The sequence below is a fragment of the Atractosteus spatula genome, chromosome 5 (assembly GCF_055471065.1).
Source record: "Atractosteus spatula isolate fAtrSpa1 chromosome 5, fAtrSpa1.hap1, whole genome shotgun sequence".
In the NCBI taxonomy this organism is placed as follows: Eukaryota; Metazoa; Chordata; class Actinopteri; order Semionotiformes; family Lepisosteidae; genus Atractosteus; species Atractosteus spatula.
In genome coordinates this window covers 27,717,063-27,739,800 of record NC_142710.1, presented here as the reverse complement: position 1 = coordinate 27,739,800, position 22,738 = coordinate 27,717,063, and the positions used below count along the sequence as shown (strand labels likewise).

General features: G+C 41.4%; 1 protein-coding gene across 8 annotated transcripts in view; it reads left to right on the top strand.

Moving 5' to 3' along the window:
- Positions 1-22,738, top strand: part of fgfr2 (fibroblast growth factor receptor 2) — a 54,792-nt gene that overhangs the window by 20,878 nt on the left and 11,176 nt on the right. For 5 of the 8 annotated variants that reach the window (XM_088917675.1, XM_088917681.1, XM_088917679.1 and 2 more), the window contains 5 exons: positions 4,942-5,065; positions 12,324-12,514; positions 15,121-15,265; positions 19,136-19,335; positions 20,896-21,047. In XM_088917675.1, coding sequence (XP_088773801.1) covers positions 4,942-5,065; positions 12,324-12,514; positions 15,121-15,265; positions 19,136-19,335; positions 20,896-21,047 — 812 coding nt within the window. Of the gene's footprint in view, positions 1-4,941; positions 5,066-12,323; positions 12,515-13,259; positions 13,399-15,120; positions 15,266-19,135; positions 19,336-20,895; positions 21,048-22,738 lie in introns of all 8 variants that reach the window. The other 3 variants (XM_088917676.1, XM_088917682.1, XM_088917680.1) reach the window with 1 other exon arrangement.

Here is a 22,738-nt window from a genome sequence, read left to right as displayed (position 1 = left end):
TCTTTGTGGTTCGCCCTGAGAAGAGGTTTCTCCCTTGCGACCTAGCTACGAAAGCCACATTCATGCGGGCGATGTTGAGCTTTTCGACATTTTGTATCCTGCAGATGCCAGCTTGAGTTGGAGATTTCCAGCTGCTGTCTCCGGATTTATGGTTGACTCTTGAACCACTTGTCTCACAGCCCTGGTGGCAAGATATCTGTGCCTTCTTCCTGGCAGGATTGCCACTAGATCAGTAGCCTTAAATTTCTTAATAATGGGCAGTTCACTGGAAAGTGTACTGTAGATTTAGATTTTTGTGGATTCTTTTTATCGTCATACCCCAGTCTGTGGAAATAATTTACCTACATTGATGCATGCACATATGGTGAAGCATGCTAGTTCTGAATACTTTCTGTATGTTACCTCCTTTTAAACCCCAGGAAAACAAACTGTTAGAGGTCTGCATGTAGTTCAGAAGATTTCGATTGCATTCCAAAGAGCAGAATGTTGTTGGAGATTTGTTTTTGTTGGATTATAAAGTAATACCTTGAGTTATGAAAAAATGTGACCTTAATATTTTTAATTGCATTATGCAAAATATGACTGTTTTTTTACACAAAACACATGATCCAATCTGCAAATCTTTCTGTATTTTACTGTTTTGTTCCTATATCATTGGAGGTATGAATACATCTTGAAGGTACTGTACATGAGGTGCAACTTGTGCACTCAAAATCACTTCCCAAAAATGCTTTGCTGCCTTTTATAGCAAAAACAGCAATCATTTCATTTTTATATGGTGCCTTTCGTGTTGCATCATCTCCAGGCACTGTAGAATGAAACAAAAAAGACAGGTAGATGCAAATTAAAACAGTGCATAGAAATAAAAAGGAATTTTAAGATAGAATTTAAAAGCACCAACTGATTTGCAAGATCTGACATGGGCTTGAAGATCATTTCACAGTCTTGAAGGAACAGAACAGACTTACAGGAGGCTTCTATTGGGAACTGAAAGAAGATTAAAGTCCGAAGAGTACAAATTACATATACTGTAGGTATATAGTGGGTTAACAGCTCACTCATGTAGTAAGGAGACAAACCATTCTAGTTCTTAAATGTGAGCAAGCAATATCTTGAATCTTATTGTCAAATTGAGCCAGTGTAACAATCAAGTGTTTCTGGACCCTCCACTCAAAGCGCTTTACAGGTAATGGGGTCTCCCCTCCACCACCACCAATGTGCAGCCCCACCTGGATGATGCGACAGTAGCCATAGTGCGCCAGAACGCTCACCACACATCAGCTATTAGTGGGGAGGAGAGCAGAGAGAGTAATGAAGCCAATTCATAGATGGGGATTATTAGGAGGCCATGATTGGTAAGGGCCAATGGGAAATTTGGCCAGGACGCCGGGGTTACACCCCTACTCTTTTCAAGAAACGCCCTGGGATTTTTAATAACCACAGAGAGTCAGGACCTCGGTTTTACGTCTCATCCGAAGGACAGCGCCTGTTTTACGGTATAGTGTCCCCATCACTATACTGGGGCATTAGGACCCACGTGGACCACAGGGTGAGCGCCCCCTGCTGGCCCCACTAACACCTCTTCCAGCAGCAACCTTAGTTTTTCCCAGGAGGCCTCCCATCCAGGTACTGACCAGGCTCACACTTGCTTAGCTTCAGTGGGTTGCCAGTTGTGAGTTGCAGGGTGATATGGCTGCTGGCTTTCTTTTTGTTCAAATACACCGGCTACCACTGCTTTGCAATAATTTAGATTGTAAAAGACCAAAGTAGGCATTAGCCTTTTCTGAATCACACTGGAAGAGATCTTTACAGATTCATGCAATGATACAAAAATTAAAAAAGACACTTTCACAACTCCATGAACATGAAAATAAAGTGCAGGGCCTAGGTGGAAAAATGACCTCAAGATTTCTCACTGGAGTACTTGCACAGTTTCCAGGACCATCAAAGTATGGTTGAGATATTTTCAGAGTTGAAGGTGAGGGCCAGTCAATACAGCCTCAGTCTTGTTAGAATTTGCCTGGTTTTTAACTTAATTAAAGTAGAATGTCTCATTCACATTTCACACATAGTGAAACGTATTCAAACACTCTTTTAGTGTTTTCTGTGTCTTAGTATAAAACACTGGGTGCAAAGAGAAAATCCAGTTTTGGTCTCTTATCCCAGAGTATCCTCAATGCATTCATCGTTATACAGGATAATGCATTAACAGAGCAGTGTGCGCAGGACACTTGGATCGACAGCTTTCCTTAGAGCCTGCTTTCCAAACAGATCCTGTCATCCGGTTTAGTTGACAGATCTATGGAGGGAGAAATCGGTTGTCAGTGGCTTTCTCCTACAGTGCAGTCACTCTCACTGTGGACAGCCAGGGTCAATCTCCTAATGTTACATAACAAAAAAAAATATTTAGGAAAAATATGAGGAAGTACTCAGAAACTAGCATTCTCTAAATAATTTGATCCTTCACATCCTAATGGTATTGTTTTCTTAAGAGCATAAAGGTGTAAACTTAATGCTGACCTGTCTGTGTGAATACAACACTTTGTTTGGAAAACCACATGGTGAGCAGTTAGCGGCTGGAGGAATTCTGTTTTTCCTTTGTTGTACCATGTTCAGGTCTGTCAGTACAATACTACCTCCTAAGCCTTGTCCACAACTGCAACACAAACCTCTTGGGCAGAAGAGATCACATTTATTACAGAGTTATAGCATCGCATTTGCTTATTGATTTATTAGTTTGAAATTAAATTAATTTTAATTTAATTAAAGACCAGCAAAGGAGTTGATTGGTGGTCTGATATTTTCCTAACCCCATCCTAGAAGGGCCAAAGGCATTCATAAACCCACTGAACTTTTAAACATAGTTAAAGGTTAACGAAAGATCGAGCCTTTGTTCCCATTCTCTATACTTGGCCAAAGTTGTATTTGCACATTTCTCAAAAAAATGTGCCTTTCAGAGGTATAGGTATGTGTAAACAAACCTGGCATTATGGACTTTAAAAAAAGACAAAACCTCACAGAGTAAAGCACTTAAGAATGTTTTATCTGTTTTTTAAATACTTGAACATAGAGTCATAGATAAGGCTTTGCCTCATTTTTATTAATAAAGGTTTTCATTTAGTTCAGCATAGAATTTGGAAGGGCTTAACATTATTTGAAGAGGTAACTGACATTTCTTTAAATATTGTGTAATTGTTTTTTTTTAATTCAAATGTCACGAAGAATATGAAAGGAAAAGGTTGTTTTAAAAGATGGAATGACTGTACAATGAAGGTTGTAAAGTGTCTTGAATTTTTTGTTGAACATTACAAAAACTGTCAAACCTCACAAGCCCCCCAGATTATTTCTGTAGGTGCCCCTGCCTGTCAGGGATGTAGCAATGGTATTGTGCTTACTTCCTGGAGGCCTGCAGGGCCTTCATTCCTCCACAACCTCACTTATTTCATTGGTCTCATTATTACATTAACTGGAAAGAATTAACTCTTCTTTTTAGGCCTGAAATGTTTAAGTGGATGCTTTTCTTTAAAATCCTTGCTTCTTTTAAAATGCCACCTATTATAAATTGAAAAATGATTAACGTCTGGGTTATTTAAATTAGCTGAGAGGTTAAATTGGAATGAAGCCTGTGAAGACCCTGTAGCCCTCAAGGATCTGGACTTGTCTCCCTAAATGTAGGTGTGCTCCCTGCCCTAAACACCGAGGAGTCCACCTTCCCATCTTGCGTGGCCAGTATTGAGGGTCAAGGTACAGTCTGCAGGGTTCACAGCTGCTCTGTTTGGCTCTAGGCTGCAGGGTTATTTCAGCAGGTGCAACTCTCTATGCTGTGACCCAAGTAACTGAGCGTGTCTCTCGGGAAGAGAAGAATTCTCTCTGGAACACCGGGCTGGCCGGAGTGGAGAATCTCTGTCATCAGGCTCTTAGGTTGGACTGAGAGGTTGTGCCAGAGAGCTGTTGTCACATTCACCACCTGGCCTTTTCCATACAGTAGAACAGGGGAATGCTACATGTATTGAGGTTTTGCTGGGCTGTGTCTTGCTATTAAAACTGACCATTGCAAAAGTAACAATGTAATAGTGCATAATCAGGTTGTCTAAATAGGTACAATATTGTTGTCTGAAGCAATTTCTGTTCAGGTGCTTTTAGTTTTAAATCTCTGGGCAGAGGCCTTCTGAGTTAATGGTCATACTTCTACGAAACAGCGTAAGAGTTCCTGGAATTGAACAGTGGCTACCCACCAAATGAGCAACTTGGTCAGATTGGCCTCTTGTTCGCAACGTGTCTCATGTTTGTAGGGGTTTGTAAGTATTTTTTTGTGCAGGATGTTTGCATTAGACAGATCCAGCTATTTAGAACTGTTTAGTTTTTTAAAATTATTTAAATGAGCTCCAGCTTTTCCAGTAATTCATTTGCACACAAGAGCAAGGCATATAATTACGGCAGTCTGAATTGGAACCTGTCAGGCTCTGCCTGGTATACTGCAGGCTCTGGTGCTTCTTAAAAGGGGCTTCGGTGGGGCTGCTCAGTCCAGTGGGACCTTTGCAGCTCATGCGTGATAATTTGGGATCTATCTGTCTTCACACTTCACACACATAACGAGCCTGATGGAACCGCCCACATATTGAGAGCATTGGGATATCAGGCAAATGGGATGCCCAACCTCCTGGAGTCCTCTGCCATATGGAGGCTCAGAGTACAGTTCCCAGTTGATTTTCCATTAAGAGAAAGTAAAACTTCTTGCTTGGGGAAAAAAAACCCTAACTTGGAACAAAACAGCACTGCTGATATTTTTAACTTTCATTGTTCGAATTTAATGTGAAATCCACTTAAACAGATATCAAATCAAATCCAAAATGGCTTGAACTGCTATCATGAATATGGCATCTTCCACACTGAGGTATTTTAGAGAAGGGAGTTAAGTCCTGGTGTTTTTTTTTCCTACAGGTCCGACACCAGCACTGGACCCTCATCATGGAGAGCGTGGTTCCCTCAGATAAAGGAAACTACACCTGCGTGGTGGAGAACCAGTACGGCTCCATCAACCATACCTACACGCTTGATGTAGTTGGTAAGTTGCACCTACTTTTTCACAGTTCTACGCTCCTACTGGCCACATATGGCTCAGTGCTTGCAGTGTCTTGGCAGTATATTTAAATCATTCTTTTCGTCTTGCTGCATTTGTTGCATTTTTTTAAGAAAGGTAAAAAAAAAACAAGAAATATTTTTTGAAAGGCTCTACCTGTGAGGATTCTGAAAGCAGCACTTTCCATGGGTGGTGGTGCCGAGAGGCAGTGCAGTGTGAAGAGCTGACCTTAGTGCTCTCCCAAGTGTGGACGTCAAGTCACTCGGGAATCCTTCCATCTTCGCTGTCGCCAGAGGCAGACAGGTGTGCGATTGGAGCACAGAAGCTTAGCGATGTAAGGAAATAGAGGGGAAGATGGGAATGGTGGTGGTGAATGGGGGGCCAGTCTGAGAGTCTGTGGGCCTTCAGTTTCTGCATTGGCACTCACAGCATATTCGACACATAGCTCATTTTCTCGTAAAAGATGAACGTCATTGGTATTCCGTGTGAACGGATACCTGCCGGCTGGGTGTCAGGCAGAGCTGTCCATGTGTGCTGTGACTGCTAGAATGTGTGGCCCGGAGGTCAGGGAGGCAGTGGGTTGAGGAGGCAGCTCAGGACAAAACAGGACAAACAGGAAGAAGGGGAGGAAAACACAAACACAGATCAATCAGCCTGGAGTCATGCAGCTCGAAGCAGAAAGACTCTGCTTCGGGAATGTGAATTCAACTGTAGCACATACATACACATTTCACCAGTAAAATCAGTCTTCTGCAGTATTTTGAATATTGGTTTGTAACCTTTGCTCAGCTCTTGTGCAAACACGAAGCACTGTTCTGTTTTGAGATATGAGCATGTTCTCCTGTGTTACTGTGAGGAAGTTTATTGGAAATTAAAATTGTTTAATTATCATCTTTTTGCTGTATTTTGTGTCGTGAGAGGTTTTTGAGTTATTCGTTTTCTGAAGAGTAGGGGGGAAGCTCCGGTAGAGCTGAGAGAGCTGTCATTCTCTTCCAGAACAACAAACTGTTGAAGAAATACAAACAAAAGTCCGAAACTGTAATATGCTGTGGACTCTGGGGAGGCAGTAGGCATAATGTTTCTGGCCTTGTTGGTTCAGTAGCCCCAGCCCGTGTTCCTCCTGGGGCACAGTGAGCAGATGAAGAGGACGGTAGTGGAGTGGATATTTGAGATTACGCCAGTGGATTGCAGTGGGGACAAACAATAACGCTGCTAATGAGGAAGAAACATGGGTTACTCCAAGTGTATGTTAACACTGTGACTTTGTAGTGGGGGAGCTTATTTACTGCTCTCATAAATCATGCAAGCCTCCACTCTTTCATCAGCTGCATGTTTTTGAAAACTGAAACTTTCTACTTTATAAACCTAAGTCATTATTCCAGCTAGCGCATACTGTATAGTACTTAGGCTTTATCCTCCTCAAGTTGAGATCATTTTCTCACTCGTTAAAAAAAAACAGATTTCACAAAGTTTTAAAAATGAGGTGAGAAATAGAATACTTCTTCATAAGGGACACAATCTTCCAGAGCAGCACTGAGCTGAGCCAGGCTGTTTGTGTGCGAGAAGGTGCTGCAAGCTACACAGAAAGTCCAGAGGAATGAGGCCTGGACAAAGGCCTGGGATGAAGCAGGTGGGGAGCAGGCAGGAATCTGCATGCTGGCTTGTCCAGGGACTGAGAGCTTAGAGAATAAGGGAGCTTTTATTGGAGCTGTTGACAAATCTGAGGGCGAGTTTGTACACCTGGCATTGGATTGCTTTTTGGCAGCTTTTGTGGAGAGTCAAAAGGAACAATTAAGAAAATGCCACACAGACCCCTAGGTCTGCTCCCAAGTGACAGGCAATCTGTTGTGATGGCCAGGAATTCAATCAGGGGGAAAGTCTGACATTTTTAGCTTGAGAGGTCAGCATTAGTGCCAAAGGTCTTTTGTCTGTTTGTGTTTAAAGCCACAGAATGTACAACTGCTCAGTGAGTAATGTCACAGCTTTCATAATGAAAGTAGAAAACGTCTGCAGCTAATCTGCAACAATAATTCTGCATAGATCTGGGCTTCTTTTCCCTGTGGCAATTACAAGTATAATAAAAGGGTTACACAGAAAGTGTAGATCAAAACATGGCTTCTTTTATTTGAATCCTAAAGAGTTCAGTGAACGCAGGAGAGAGTGTGGGTTCGTGCAGAACTGTGCGTTGGGAGCTCCTGCCGATTGCAGGTTTGTCCAGTTCCCTTTTTTAAGCAGTGTATCCCATATCCTACAGAGGAGCCCCAGTCCCAGCTGTGCCTGAGTGGGGTTGCCAAGTTCCAACCTGAAACAAAGCAAAGAATGCAAAAATAAGATCCTTTTCTTGTACTGACGTCAGACCACAAACTCAATTTAGTCTTGTTTTCGATCCACACCATGGAAATGCACACTAGGCTAAGCCTGTGTGATGAAAGCTGGAGGGGAGACTGTTTAGACGGGCGCCTGTGTCTGGAGCTGGTTGTGGAAAAGCCATCGGTTTCTGTTTACTCAGACGGTTTATAACCACTTGCTCATTCAGTTCTGCTGTCTGGGATTAGCTAAAGCTTTGTTTGAAACTCAGACTATTTTAGATATTTTAAATAGAAAAGCAATAAAGTAAGTGACTACAGAGTGTCCATTTTAGTTTGTCAGAAAATTTGATTTTTGCTCATATCCTGTTATTGAGAGCAGACAACCATCAGTGCCTGTAAGGAAGACTGCCAGTGTATTTGAGTGGTTTATAATTCAGCCAACATGTAGGTTCTAAATAAGTAAATGTTTAAGCTGCTGCAGATGTGCAGCTGTGCAGATTAGTGACCAAGTAGTTGTTTTATTATGTGGCATACATGACAAGAAATAAGTTAACTAATATTAACTTGCCTAAAGCTTCCAGCTGCAAGGAAGGAATCAAAAATAGCATGTAGTTTCCAAACATATTTTGTCTGTGGTGAGACTGGAAACTGAAATTATGTTTGGAAACTGAAATATAGATAATAAACTCTGCTTTGAGATGGGTAAGCATATCAAACTTTTCAGCTTTTGAATTTTGATGACTGTGTGACAGAAGCCAAGGCGATGAAGAACTTGTACTCATTGGTAGGAGCTTTATGACATAAATGAGCAGAGCCTGCATTGTAATCTCCATCTACTCTGATTCTTCTGATTCTCTTCCCTCTGCCCCACTGTCAACTGCTGTATGACCCAGTTACAACCTCACATCACAGAGTAAGCACAATGCCCCCAAGCCCACCTTTCCACTCTGAACCATCAACATAGACTACTGTGGCAAGCTGGATAAAAGGAGTTTGTTTCCTTGTTCTGATTCAAAAGCATCTACCAGCCCATATCTTTATCAGGTACGATCTCAAATGTTCCGATGATCCAAATCAATAGTACTCATTTCAGACAACTGCTTCAAGAATTTTACCTACTGTAAAATGTTGTGGTGTGAATAATCCCAAAGTTATTAGGGCTTCCAGACAAATCACATGAGACAAAAAATCACCAAGAAGAAAATCCAGAAGATTAAAGCATGAGGTTTAATAGGAGGAAAGTGGATCTTGGTAGCAAAAACAGAAGTCTGTGGAAGAAACTCGGGGTGGTTCAGCAGTGTAGACAATGGAAAGAAACGATGAAAAGAATATGAGGTCTTGAAATGAGAGGAGGCCAGTATGCGCAAGTAGTCCATTTTCTTTTTATTAGCTAACTTATCCCTAAAGCTAGGGCATGAGGATAGATGATCTCACCCAGCCATTTCTCAAAGAAAGCACTTTTCTTTCCAAAGGATCTCACAGCATTATACATACGAAAAGACCAACCTTGTCCACTACTGAAGTGCAGCACCCACCTGGGTAACGTGTGGCTACCATTCTACACCTGCAAAAAAAAGTGAAAAGGTGAAAAATGTGAAGCATGTCAGGAGTGCAAAAGCTGACTGTGAAATTTAGCCAGGACACAAAGGTCTTAGCTCTTATGAACCCCTCCTTGTTTGAAGAAGAGGAGGTTTAATGACTACACAGTTAGGACCTCGGTTTAATGTCTCATCCAGGTGATGAGGCCTCTTACAGCAGAGCATTCTGGTCACCATAATGGGGAATTAAATTGTAAATTCTGGTCTAGGGAGAAGAGTGTCACCTACTGGTCCACCATCACCACCAAGAATAACCTGGTTTTCCATAGGGATCTTCTATCCCAGTACTGAACAAGCCCAGACTTACATTCTGTGATATGGCTACAAGGGGATAATACTGTTGATTGTAACATCCTTTGATTTAAATTCTGTTTTGCACATGAAAATCCATTTTGCATTTTTTATTGCTTCCCCACATTGTGTAGAAGAAGTAAATGAGGTGTCAGCATAAATTCTTTAAGTCTTTTTCTAGCTCATTTCCCCATGTCATATCAATTGCTTTTCTGCTGCCTGCAAGTAACACTTTGCACATGTCTACATTAAATATCATCCGCCATTTTTTGCTTTACAGCTTTTACAGTGTTTGTTAATTGTCCTAATTTGGTATCATTGTGAAATTGACAAGTTTAGTAACTCTACCAGAATCTAGATCACTAATATAAATTATGAAGAGCAGTCACCATTGAAATGATGTGTTGATTATATCATTCCCTTTTCAATCTTTAATAAACTTAATTGAAATCCTTCTTAATATCTAAATAAACTATTTCATATGCTATGTATCCATTACTGCTGTATAATGCTGATGATAATATATATATGTGATAAATATAAAGATATGTATATTTAAGGCTTCATGAAATTATTTTTATCATGTAGTGCCCTCCTCTTTGTTGCTTGACTGCTCAGTCCTACCTATTGAAATGAAAGTTGACATGAGAGGATAGGAGCTCGGATTTGTCTTTGTATCTCAAAGAGATGCTGTGCTTCATGAGGGCTAGCTAACTCAACAAGGTACTCAGTTACACTGCCATCCTGTGTGTTTTTATCACTTTATAAACTCTGGTTCCACATGCGGGCTTCGAAAAGAATCTGATAGCTTTCGTTTGAAGTGAAGTGCGCTCTGGTTATGCATTGTCTGCAATTCAGTCTGGTCTCAGGTTTCCAAAATGCATAAACACAATTACAATCTTGAATACTTGAATGCTATAATGTTGGTTGATGGTGAATGTATTGTTTATGTTCATCACAGTATTTTAATTTGTAGTTCTTTTATTTCACCGGTTTTATGTCACTGTGTTTTCTTGAATTGAGTATTTCGTTTTGCATGGTTTGTTGTTCTTCTGCAGTCCAAAGCGTGAGAACTTAGTCATAAAAGTACAAATTTCTGACAGATGAACTGCAACGCCCAGCTGAAACTAGATGCAAACACTTTGTGTGTGGTGTACTGATGTAGCTGTCCTGTTATGCCCAGATTAGATATGTTTGCAGAGGAACCCCCAAGCGTCGATTGTAGGAGAGTCAGCCATGGTGACTCTATGTTCCGGGCACTGTAGAGAAGCATTGACTTTCAATCTCTCAAGTGCACAATCTCAAAACTACAGTGCTATGTTCTGTTAAAACTTTTTCTGCCAAGAAAATAATTTTGTTTTGGACTCCCTGAAAATCATTGAAAAGGTTTATATCTTGCAAGAGAGCATAGCATGGGGAAAAAAGAAAATGCATGAATCTGTTTCACTTTAAAATAGTTTTGGGAAATCAGATGGGTTGTTTTTGCCACATTCAGAATGTGGAGCATATTTTTGCATTGGAGTATACTGTACATGTTTGACAGGTCGTTCCCCTTTGATTTTATGGTACACCTCTCTGATCTGGGCTTCAGATTGAGAGATAATGAGTACTGCCGGGTCACGCTGTGGAACCCGGACGACAAGGGCAGCAGAACATGAGATATCTGACCGGGATCGCAGAGCAGGCCAACCCTCACAGGCACAGAGCCACAGACGATCAGGGCGGATGCACCTTTCTCCCCCTTCAGAGAAGGCAGGACTCTCCCCTGCAGTGCGGCCAGCCAGAGTGACGTTACTGCAGCCTTCCCAAAGGAGGCCTGTGGGCAGCCAGCCCTATTACAGTGTGTGAAAGAGAGCATTGTTGAAAGGCACTGTTGTTTGGATTTTAAGTCGAAATGTTTGCTTGTGAAAGAATGCAGCTTAATAAGTGTTCCTTGAAGTAGTTTACCCAAATGTCTGTTAACCCTGAAAGGGTTGTGTTGTAATAAACCAACACCGCGTAAACCCAATGGGAAGAGCTGAAGTTTGGCTGGAGCTTTGAAAGATTAGCGCCTTTTTGAAATGAGACTTAAAAGTGTTTTTTTTTTTTCAAATAAACCTAGTGTGATATGATAAAAGAGACATAGTTTTATTTTTTTAGGTTATACCGTGCCAGTCTCAAACATCATCTAAATTTATATTTTCTTACTTATAAAATCATATTTTATATATTTTTTTCCCTTTAAAAATTCTGTTTAATCTATTGTGTGAAGACTGCAGAGACAAGTGGAGATTTACAAGGATGAAAATAGGAGGTTTTATTGTCTGGTAAACAAAATGCTTATAATCCCTTTTTATTGGAAAATATTTGTGATACTCCAAATAATAAACGTAAAGCACTCCAAATGTTGGTTTCCTAATGTTTTCAGTTATTTATGACGCTTTTATTAAAAATAGTAAACACAAGATACAGGCAGTTGCTTTGTTAGCAGAAATGTCAGCTGCCTGTGCTGTTTAAAGTCCCCAGGGAAGTGACCTATCACTTTCTCACACAGGCTGTGTAATTTTCTGAATTACGCCAGATAAAATGAATGTATCCACCAGTTATTTTGTCAAATAACCAAGAGGAGACCCAGCCCTCATTTAGGACAGCCTGCAGACTGGAGGACAGTGGGTGAAACAGGGGCCCAGTGCCTAATCCAACAGGTCATTTCTCTGGGAAAACAGGTCATTGGAGTTCCTCAATACATTTTCATTTTGCCTTTCACAGGGGTGCCCAAATCCAATAGTACAGCGTATGTTAGGTTTCTATGTTTTCTTAATGCCTAAACCATTTTCAGATTTAACTGGATCTGTTGAGCTGTTGGAGGTTTCAACAGACATTAAAAGCTGCTGGATTTTGGACTCAGGGTTCCAGAATTGGGAGTCTCTTTACTATAATATTTCAGGTCCGCTTCCCTACAGAGATGAGGCTGACCCTTAGGGTTTTCTTAATGAGGTTTGTAACCCACACACTTGGGTTTCATTTGGCCGTATTTCACCTGTTTCCTTCCCCTTTGTGTCGCAGAGCGTTCTCCTCACCGGCCTATCCTGCAGGCTGGCCTGCCTGCCAACACAACAGTGCGCGTTGGTGAAGACGCCCGCTTCGTCTGCAAGGTGTACAGCGATGCGCAGCCACACATCCAGTGGCTACAGCACATCGAAAAGAACGGCAGCCGCAATGGACCGGATGGCCAGCCCTATGTCCGCGTGCTGAAGGTATGGCACAGGGGACTTGAGCCTGTCTCTTCCAGGAGTTTCAGAATGGATTGCATTGAAGCAGAGCGAGTTTTGTTTGAATGGCATTAACAAAGTTGTTTTTGAAGCTTTTCATTCTGGAGCAGAATTTTACTTATTTTCTGAAAACAGGAGAGCACAGAGAGAAAAGTTTGATGCTCTGAAATGTTGCCGTGTGAGCGGGCCGATTTGTTTTGTCTGTGGTGTGACAGGTTGGTCAGCATGTGTCAGAGATGTTGCACCAGGTGACACATCTGCACCATCTCTTTTACTGAATTGTGGTGAGGAGCCTGAATGGCTTAAACATGGCTTAAACTTCCCTAAAAGGATTCTTACATACATTAAGGAGGCTTCTTACTTTATGAGTATGCAAATGCCTTATGGTATTTCTTACCATACTGTAGTAATTTTAAGATTAACTTAATTTCAAAATCTTGCAACACAAAGGACATGTCTGTCTGCCACTAGCACATTTATCCCAAATCTTGAGCTTGAAAAAAATCAACCCGTCTGAGGCTTTTGTTAATTTGAGCTTTATATTTTGACAAACCAAGGAAAGTTTCTGAATGTGCTCTGCTCCACTACAGCTTTTGAGAAAGGATCAGTTTAATGTCACACTGCCTTCTGTTACAGATGGGCTCCCAAATGTATTTTATGTCATTTACTGGCCTAGCTGAGGCAGATTGTAATCCACTGTTGTCCTTTGTCATTGATTCTTCCATTCTAGCGTTCAGGAATAAATAGTTCTGATGTGGAAGTGCTGACATTGCGCAATGTGACAGAGGAGGATGCGGGGGAGTATATTTGTAAAGTCTCCAATTATATTGGAGAGGTTAACCAGTCCGGCTGGCTGACGGTCCTCTCAGGTAAAGAGCAGCGCCACTGGCATGGTGCTCCTGGCCGTGTCAATGGCTACCAGTTTCAATGGGGTGTGGTGAGTCCGGGCCGTGTCCCGGGCTGTTCCTTGGGCCATGTGGATCTCCTCACTCTCCTCAGACCAGGGTTCGTTTTAATCTGCATGTGTTTGAGTTATAGTCATAATCTTGGTCAGTTCAGTGAAAAAGTTGCTTTTGGTGGTTGTGAGCACTGTATACTGGTTTGGACACACTACTAAATCCAATTCAACCTCAATCCAAAGTGAGATTAACTTCCTGGTCAGTAAGCAGTTGAAGTGGACTAGATAGTGAAAATATAGTCACACTGAATACAGTCTTCACTGTTTCTGCAGTGAAAACAAATTGGCTGCAGTAGGATCACACAAGCTGTGCCTGTTCTAAAGTTCCACAAAACTTTGCTCAGTTTGACTGAGAGTAGGACTAAAATTAAACAAATGCAGACTAAATGAACACTGCCTCAACCTCTGGGTGCGCTGGGTTGTGTCAGCAGCCATGGAAAAGCCCTGCAAGTCACCACCCCACTTCTCTCAACCCTACCAGCGGGTCTACTGCCTCTCTGACCTTGCATTTCTTGTATTTATAGGTATTCCTCCTTTCTTTCTTCCGTTGCCTGTGAGGTTTGTTGTATCAAAGTGAAATTAGAGATTTACAGAAAATAACACACTGAGGAAATCAAAATCAACAGAAGTAATATTGGTGATATGAATATGGAAGGAACAGCAATATAAGTAAGAAAAAGCCAGAGATAGATGTTTGCAGTTAATTCATAAGGTTATGAAGCACGGCATCCCACAAACTAGAGGCATTTAAAGAAAACAGCCCCAGATACAAAGAGCAACATCAACTTTTGAGGAAAACAAAGCTCTTAAGATGTCATCAGACAGATCATTTAAAACATTTTAAATGTTAAAAAGCCATAGTAATTTATTTCATTTATCTCATTCTAAACAGACTGAGATCAATGCAAATGTCTACAATTTACTGGCATTGTAGTTGAATTATCACCATTGCTTTTCAAAAGTGTATTATGCACCTTCAAACTTATAGTACACTGCAAGAGAAGACTTCGATATCCTGAGCTCTGTTTCTGCTGGCCTCCCCATTTCTACAAGTGTTTGCGGCCACCCGCTGGTTTCTCTTTCTGTCTGTTCTCTTGTTCTCTGTGGCTCAGTGTTTGTTCCAGTATATCTCTATACAGCTGCCCTGGTACCAAGTGCTTCTTTCTCTTCTTGTTTCTGTCCTCAACTTCTATTACACTCTATCTTCCTGTCGTCAGTGCCACTCTGTCTCTCTCCCCCTCCTCATTGTGTAGTGTTGGTATCGTGGTTGAGACGATCCGCGGGCCTTGGTTGCTCAAAGGGGTTTTTCCATGTGTTTTGATTTGTATGCATGTGGAAGTCTGCTCTGGATTACGAGCTTGGTGAAGGGTGGCAACAACATCTTTTTTTTTACGTCTTCTCCCTCCAAGAGCCGGGTGCCGGGTATTGGGGCTGTTCAGTGTTTGCGTTGTGGAAGCACAAGACGTGTGTAGAGGGGTCATGTGGGAGCCTTTTCTCTCCACTCCCATAACCTCCATCTCTCTTCCTGGGGCAACTGAGGCCCTCAAGGGCGACACTCCTCTCCACCCAGAGTGTCTCACCATTTCTGTGCTTGTGTTTCCTCTCTTCCTCCCTCTCCCCATTTCTTTCCCAGACCGCAGGTGTTAACACCACGGACAAAGAGATCGAGGTTCTCTCTTTACCAAATGTAACTTTTGAGGATGCTGGGGAGTATACATGCTTGGCGGGTAATTCTATTGGGATCTCCTATCACACTGCATGGTTGACAGTTCTTCCAGGTATATATTTCTGTCTTCCTATGGTATTTTCCTGTTCCTCAATTATTATGACTTTGACAATGCTGATTTTTGAAGCGAGTGACAACTGCTTTTAATCAGCCAAAGAAAATGACCTTTCCGTAGATCAAGGCACTTTTCAATACAGCTAAGTACGCACTAATGTGTAATTATGGTCATCTTTAATTATTCATGAAATGAATAAAAAAATATAACCAAGCTCTTTCCAAAGCAAGTAAAGTGCCATCTCTATAAATACAAATTTTAGAAAAGATATCTAGAATGGGTCTTTAAAAATATTATTTTGTTGTTATTTGCTAGTAGTCTGCAAATTTCTAGCACCAAACATTAGTTTATTATTGGGGGAAAATGGAAAGTAAGAGACTTGGTGGTCAGGTCTAGCCCTTTCCAATATACTGTGCAAAGGTCAGTGTCTTTGGCTACAGAAGCAGGCTGTCACTTCGCTGGGTGTCTGTTGGTACTGTGTGCTCTGCCTCTCCTTTATGCCATGCATGCTTTCTGCCAGGCTCTGCTCTCTCGCTGAGGAATCAGAGCCCGTGCTGCCCCACTGTGGCTTGTCATTCTTGTCCCCCCTCTGAGAAATGACAGTCACTGTGCTTACCCACCTGATAATTGTCAGCTTGTAATATAAAGAAAAGAAAGTCTATCCCTACGCATCCCTGCACGGGCCAGGCTTTCTCAATTATCAGTTTTCTTGGCCAAGATGCATTCATAGACCTGCATCTCTCTAGAAATGCAACAATGAGCACCTGTGTTTTGCAGTGTTGGGCACTACTTTCTTTTTAGGAAAAAGTTACTTCTCACTGCATAGGAGTGTTTATCTTACTTTAACTCATCTTCTTCCTCATTCAGAAAGCAATTTTAAAAAGTCCCAACACCGCGACCTGTTAATGAAGCTGCTGTTTCATTTGACCTGTTAGATTTGTTTCTAACCAATGAGAGTGGGATGTTGTTAAATCAGAGACACACTGTCACTTTTTGCAATAGACAGCAGTGAACTGCTCCCATGAGAGTGTGCTACAGAAAGGCCAGGTTAATGTGTGAAAGTGATTTTTATTATGCAGGTATTTTCTATTCATTGTGTTGAAATTACATCTTTATAGCACTTCTATTTGCTTGCTGCCCCTTTTATTTTTTCATCTGATGGCTCAAAAAGTAAAAAAAAAAGGCTTTTGCTGTCTGTTGCAGGAGTTGTTACCTTATTCATTTTTTGCAGAATTCCCCCTTTGCTGTTTTAGACTTTTGCATGGGTGGCATATAATCCATGTTTAATTGTCTATCCGATATCTTGAATTGGAAACTCCCAGATTTTTTCCAAGGCTTTGCCAAGAAGAGTATTCTTCTTTGCTTACTAATATTACACATCATAACTGTTCATTATCAGAGTACAAAAAACCGTAGATGCACTAGATACATCTCTTGTGTATACACTTGACTCATTACTCAGTCCTTGTCTAATTAAAGTATGCCCACAGATATACAGAATAATCAAATTGAACAAAGGGTAAAAAATCTCCTCCAGGTTGAGCTGCTATACTTTGCTGTAGAATATGGTGCAGTTTCTAGTTCTGTTGTGAAATTGATTTCCTTACAAGCATTTTTATTCTGAGACACAAATAAATCAATACTCTGGCACCTAATTTATATTAAAGCTCCCAATGGAACAGTTGCCGAGCTCTGAGAGCTTCTGTGTTACGGATGAGTTTACAGACTGATAATACTGTAGCAGCAATTCATTTATCCTGCAGGCAGTGGTGGCTCATTATCGTTGAATTAACAATGGAATGTAGACTTACAGACTTACATGCTCATTGACTCTGGCAACGAGGGGAGTGCTGGTCTTTTTTTCTGATCATAGCATCCCCAGGCTGTTGACCATGCTAGATCTACAGAGTGGATGCATTTTTAACTTTCTGGACTCTTTTGATTTTTTTTGTCTCACATGATCATGTGAGGATACTTATAAAATTTTCTCTTTGATATAGTTTATGCAGTTTGTGTAGTCACAGCTTCTGGTAGAATACCTAGACTTGTGGCTAAGATCAAGTGTTCATTTCACAGCAGGCATAGTTGTCCCATTCCAAAATAAATGAAAGTAGGAAGCAGATAGTACGCACACTTAGCATCATAGGGTGCAGACTTAGCAGACTAAGGGTGCGGCGTAGCACCCTAAGACTTATTTATCAGGTAGATGGATGACAAAGTTCACAACAGCTGAGAGGTGAGTTCACTGTGTCGTGAGGACAGATTCAATAAAAGGAGAAATGAAAATGTGAAAACCAGTATTGGACACAGATACTGAGAAATGGAACAGATAGGGGCAGATTGCTGTTGATGGCCATTGCAGGTGCCAAAACTTTCAGCTCACAGCATGCTGGCCTGACAGATTTCACAGCTCTTTGTTTTTGCAGCTGGACTACAGGTTGAGGGGGGGTGGGGGTAGGTACTAACCAGGACTCCACAAGTTCTAAGATGTTCTCCAGGTTGAAGAGAAAACCAAAGAAAAATGTGACTGACAACGATCAGAGATTTCAGTGAAGTAATCCCAGGACTTGTATATAGACATGGGACACCAGTATATACTGCTTTCTTAAGTCTTATACACTCTGCTATGAGGTAACGTACATAGTGAAAACAGATAATGCTTGCAGGAGAGCAACAATAACAGCTTTGAGCTACTCAGAGCATCCAGCTGTGACAGGGATTGCAGCAATTATTGCCACAGCACACTGCTGTCCTTCATAATACTCTATGTGGGTAAAGCATTTACCAAGAAGCAGTCAGGGAGACTGAAAGGGAAGTGGATCTGCTCTGTTTTTTCTCATGTTTGTTGAATGAGGTTCAGATCATCTTCAGGGCCAACACTGCTTTCTCATGTATGCAGTGGACACTCCTAATTAAATTAATTCATCTTGTGGAGATTCTGAACTGTACAAAATTCACACTGGATTTGCTCGACTGATCTCTTCAGAGACTCCTGCAACAGCATGTTTGTTAAGTGTGTGGAGCAGTCTGCCTCATCTAAAATTCATGTCAGGAATATAAAGAATATCCCTATACTACTATAGATAAACTAAAAATGGTCTTAAATAACACTGGCCAGCTGTGGTGCCTAGTGTGTCTTGATGAACAGCTGCCTGGAGGGGATTTGTTATGCTTCTTGTTTTATATTTAACATTTTCTTTGTGGTAAACAATTATTTTTGTTGTCCTAAAACATTATAAAAAGTGAGCACTGTTATAATTAGAAGGACTGATTACCCACAGAAAAATGATCTTCTATATTTGTGGTTTAATTAGATTCATTTTTATTTCCTGAAGTTCTTTATGCATTTGGCTTCTACAATAAATGGCCCACATTCGGAATATTTAGCTAGTGTGCTGAACAGAGATTAAAGACTTAAAACAAGCAACTGAAAGCTGTTGCTATGTGTTTATGTATTGGGAAGGAACGGAGTGCTGGGGTTAGGGTTTGGGTCAATTCCTGCTTTTAAATTCCAATTCCATTTTTAAATCAGATCTCGGATGTAATTTCATTTCCAATTCTCATTCTCTTTTAGTCTATTCCAATTCCATTAAAACCTCTGCTATAAAAAGAAAATTAACTGAATTTAAGGACTGGGAAATAGGAAATTATTTTTGAAAGGGACTGGAAACAACACTGTTTTTAAAAACAGCAAATAACCCCTAGTTATTGTTGGGAAGGAGTTGGGGGGCAGGCAGAGATTGGATTAGGAGTTAATAACACAGGACACAATGCATGCTTGCAGTGTAAGGCAGCTCCCTTTTCCCTGTCTGTGTCTGCGGGACAGCATGGCTCTGTCCCTGATAACTGTCCCTATCTGTAATCCAGCTGATCCAGAGGAGCCGATATTTGGCCCGACGTCCCCGGACTACGTAGAGATCGCCATTTACTGTATCGGCGTCTTCCTCATTGCCTGCATGGTGGTGATCGTGGTGGTGTGCCGCATGAAGAACACCGCCAAGAAACCCGACTTCAGCAGTCAGCCAGCCGTGCACAAACTGAGCAAGCAAATCCCCCTGCGCAGACAGGTAACAGAAAGTAGATAAAGAGTTCAAAAACTCTTACACATGAGAAGCAGGGAAATACACATCACAGAAACTCATGCACAAGGCAGGCAGGGACGCATGTCATCTACTTTATAACACAGAGACAGATATGCAGACGCGGGTCATCACACTCAGTGCCAGCTAGTTAACGTCTACATTTGATCACAGATGAGATTACTAGGAGGATATTTGTTTAAGCATGCCATTAAGACCATTAAGAAAGTTTTTTAGTGGAGTAAAGACTGTTAATCCTTAAGAGCTCTTTGGTTGTTCAGAAGGTAACTAGAATTATCCCCATTTGTCTCTTCACTCATCTTTTGAGGTGATCAGTGAGTCCCACTATTTGTGTACACAGCAAAGTTCTGGATTGGCCCCTGAATACTGATATGTATGTAGTTTTCCCAAATGTTATGCCATGAATGTAACTTGTTTTGCCATAGTTTTACATAATCTGTCTCTTACATACCATGCTATGATTTTCTCCCAAGGTTTACTATGTGGCTCTTCCTAATCTCTGTTTTTTCTCTTGTATCCCACAATAACGTTTTATAAAGGTTACTCTAGTTAATGTGTCTAGTTGCTGGAAGGCCACTGGTAAACTGTCCAGAGAAGCGGGAGCCACCCATTGCCTTATTCTGTTACCAGTCCTGCCAGTTCTCAGGATAACAGAGTCCCCAGCTCTCTACAGTCAGCTTTGCTGCTCCCTCCCATAGCAGGGCTGATCCCGTCCCAAAGTAGCACCTTCTCTTAGTGGCCTTGTTCCTTATTCAGGAATATTTCAAAAGCATTTCTCTTTCTTTATGTTTCAAAGCTAGATGAAGGTGAGCCAGCTAGTTAGCTGATATTGTGAAATGCCTTTAGTGTATGATTCCACTTTTGTGACATGTGCGGACGTGATTCATAATTTGCCTCGGAGGGAGAAGAAGATGCTTCAAGAAGGTATAAAGCAACAGGTTGGAGGTCGTCCAGATGCCTGCACTGCTCTAAGGAGTTGGTACTGAGAGCAGGACAGTGCACATCTCTCACCACCTCAAATTAGCCACAGAGCTCCATGGCTGGACAGCAAGCTGAGTGGCCTGTAAATCAGCCCATAGCACTTTGGACATGCTGAGGACATTTTCCAGGCACTTTCCTCAGCCTTCATGCTAACTAAATCACAATTAGAGGGAACTGTTTTAGAAATAATTAACTGTTCATTCTAGTACGACAGCCCTCAGTTTACCTGTTGTTGTCAGAATTAAGGACAAACTTTGTGGTTTAAATTTATTTTACTGAAAGAAACGATTGAATTGTGTGTGATGTAAATTATGAATCATATTAAAATAAATTCGTTGGATAAATGGTAAAAATAATGTCAGAACATCATTATAGGAAAACTGTTTAGCTCACATTAATACAGAAGCATGTTAGAGAGAGCTGTACCAGTGCAGTGCTACCCCCAAGCACATACGCATACTGAAGCAGTAGGGCTCAAGCTGAGAGAATGTTCTGGACAGCCTAGGTAGTGGTGATCAGCCTTGTGTTTGGCCTGCCCGTCCACAGGTGTCGGCGGACTCGAGCTCCTCCATGAACTCAAGCACCCCGCTGGTCAGGATCACCACACGCCTGTCCTCTGCCGTCGACGCGCCCATGCTGGCAGGTGTGCCGGAGTACGAGCTGCCTGAGGACCCCCGCTGGGAATTCTCACGGGACAAGTGAGTAAGCACGCCGCAGGCTTGTCCCACTCCTCAGATCTGGAACACCTGACTCCAGTCCCTGAAGGCTCCGATCAGGAAATCGGTCCAGTTAATATTAGTTAAGCAATTAAGAGCTCACACGGAATCTAAACCCGCGGACATCATGTGTTTTGCCCCTCTGGGTTCGAGCTTGACGTGAGACTCATGCCTTGTACTTGAGGACTATGGGAATACCTGGTTACGGCAAATTTGCAGTGGGTGAAGATCTAGAAAAATGTGGTATTTCAGGCAAATTAAGTCAATGATTATTTCCATGAAGTCATCTTGAGCTCATTTGAAATGAGAGACAGAAAACTGTGGCCATTCACTACATACAGGACAGCATTTAAATCTTTGTACTTTAAGATAATTTTTGCTTCTGTTTTCCTTTTTCCTAAGTCCTGGTAACACCAGCTAATTATCCAAATCTCTTATTTTCCAGGCTTCATTTTTTATATTAGTAGTCTTTTGCAACTTACCCATGTAGCTAACTTTTCCAGGGAAGTTTCGGACTTCTTTAAAAATAGGCTTGTGAATCTGATCCATTGTGTTGTATAAAATGTTAATGGCACAGTAGTAAAATGTGTTTCTGTCACATCACAGAAAATTTCTTAATCCTGTCAGCGTGGTGTGAATATCTGACGGTCACTTTGACTGTGGCTGTTTTTTTAGCATCCTGCTGATGTACTGAATCAGAGCTTTGTGTGAATAGCTTTCTGGTAGCTATTCACACAAATATCACTGGTAGCTCACTGCCTTAGGCAATGCGGTAATGTGGAAAATTCTGGAATGCTAACGTTTGCAGAGAAAAAAAAACATTTATCTGTGTTGCACCCAGTGAAAGGGTGCTATTGAGAGTGCTATTAGGGAGGGAAGACAAGTCTCGGCACAGAGACAGAATTGTTCTGCTCTAGTCAGTATGGCTGGGTCATATACTTTATCCAACGCTAATGTAAATGTTTGTACAACACTTGAGACTGTAGGTGAAGGTTTTGAAAGAACCATATCTTTAGGCTGCTATTCAAACCTCTGCTAAAATGCAGAAAGAGTGAGGCATCAGGCGGTTTTGACCCTGTTCTCAGACTTTACTCAGGCCTGAAGAGCTCATGGCTCACACAATAGCAGAGTCAGTGGGAACATTCTTCTTTGGAACAACATGTTATCTTTATATTTGCTTGTTTTAATTTGGCATACTTTTATTTCCATAAGAAAATTGAATTGAATATGTTTGCTTTTATTGCTCTGCGCATTGAGCTGGAACATTTGCAATTCATTACGATTATTTTTTTAAGGGGAAATACAATAATATACCATTTCTTTATTATATGCCTAGTTTCAGACTTGAATGTTAAACCCACAACATGTTTTTGCTTTACACCACTATGGTTTGTGAGATAAAAAGAAAAATGCATTCCAATACATAAGAAATGTGAGGAGTTTGCTGTTGACCCTCTTCAAGGAGAAATGTGTGATGAACAGAGTGGGCAACAGCCTTTTGTAGAAAGGGATTTCTGAATCACAGGTGACAGGAATATTTCTAGTATCCACAATCCAGAAAAGTCTGGTGCTGCTATGAGATGCAGACAGGGCCCAGAATAAGGTGAAAGCGGGGCCCATCCTGTGAGAGAAAGGGTACTGACTGGGAGGGGAGAGCACACCAAAGACACTTG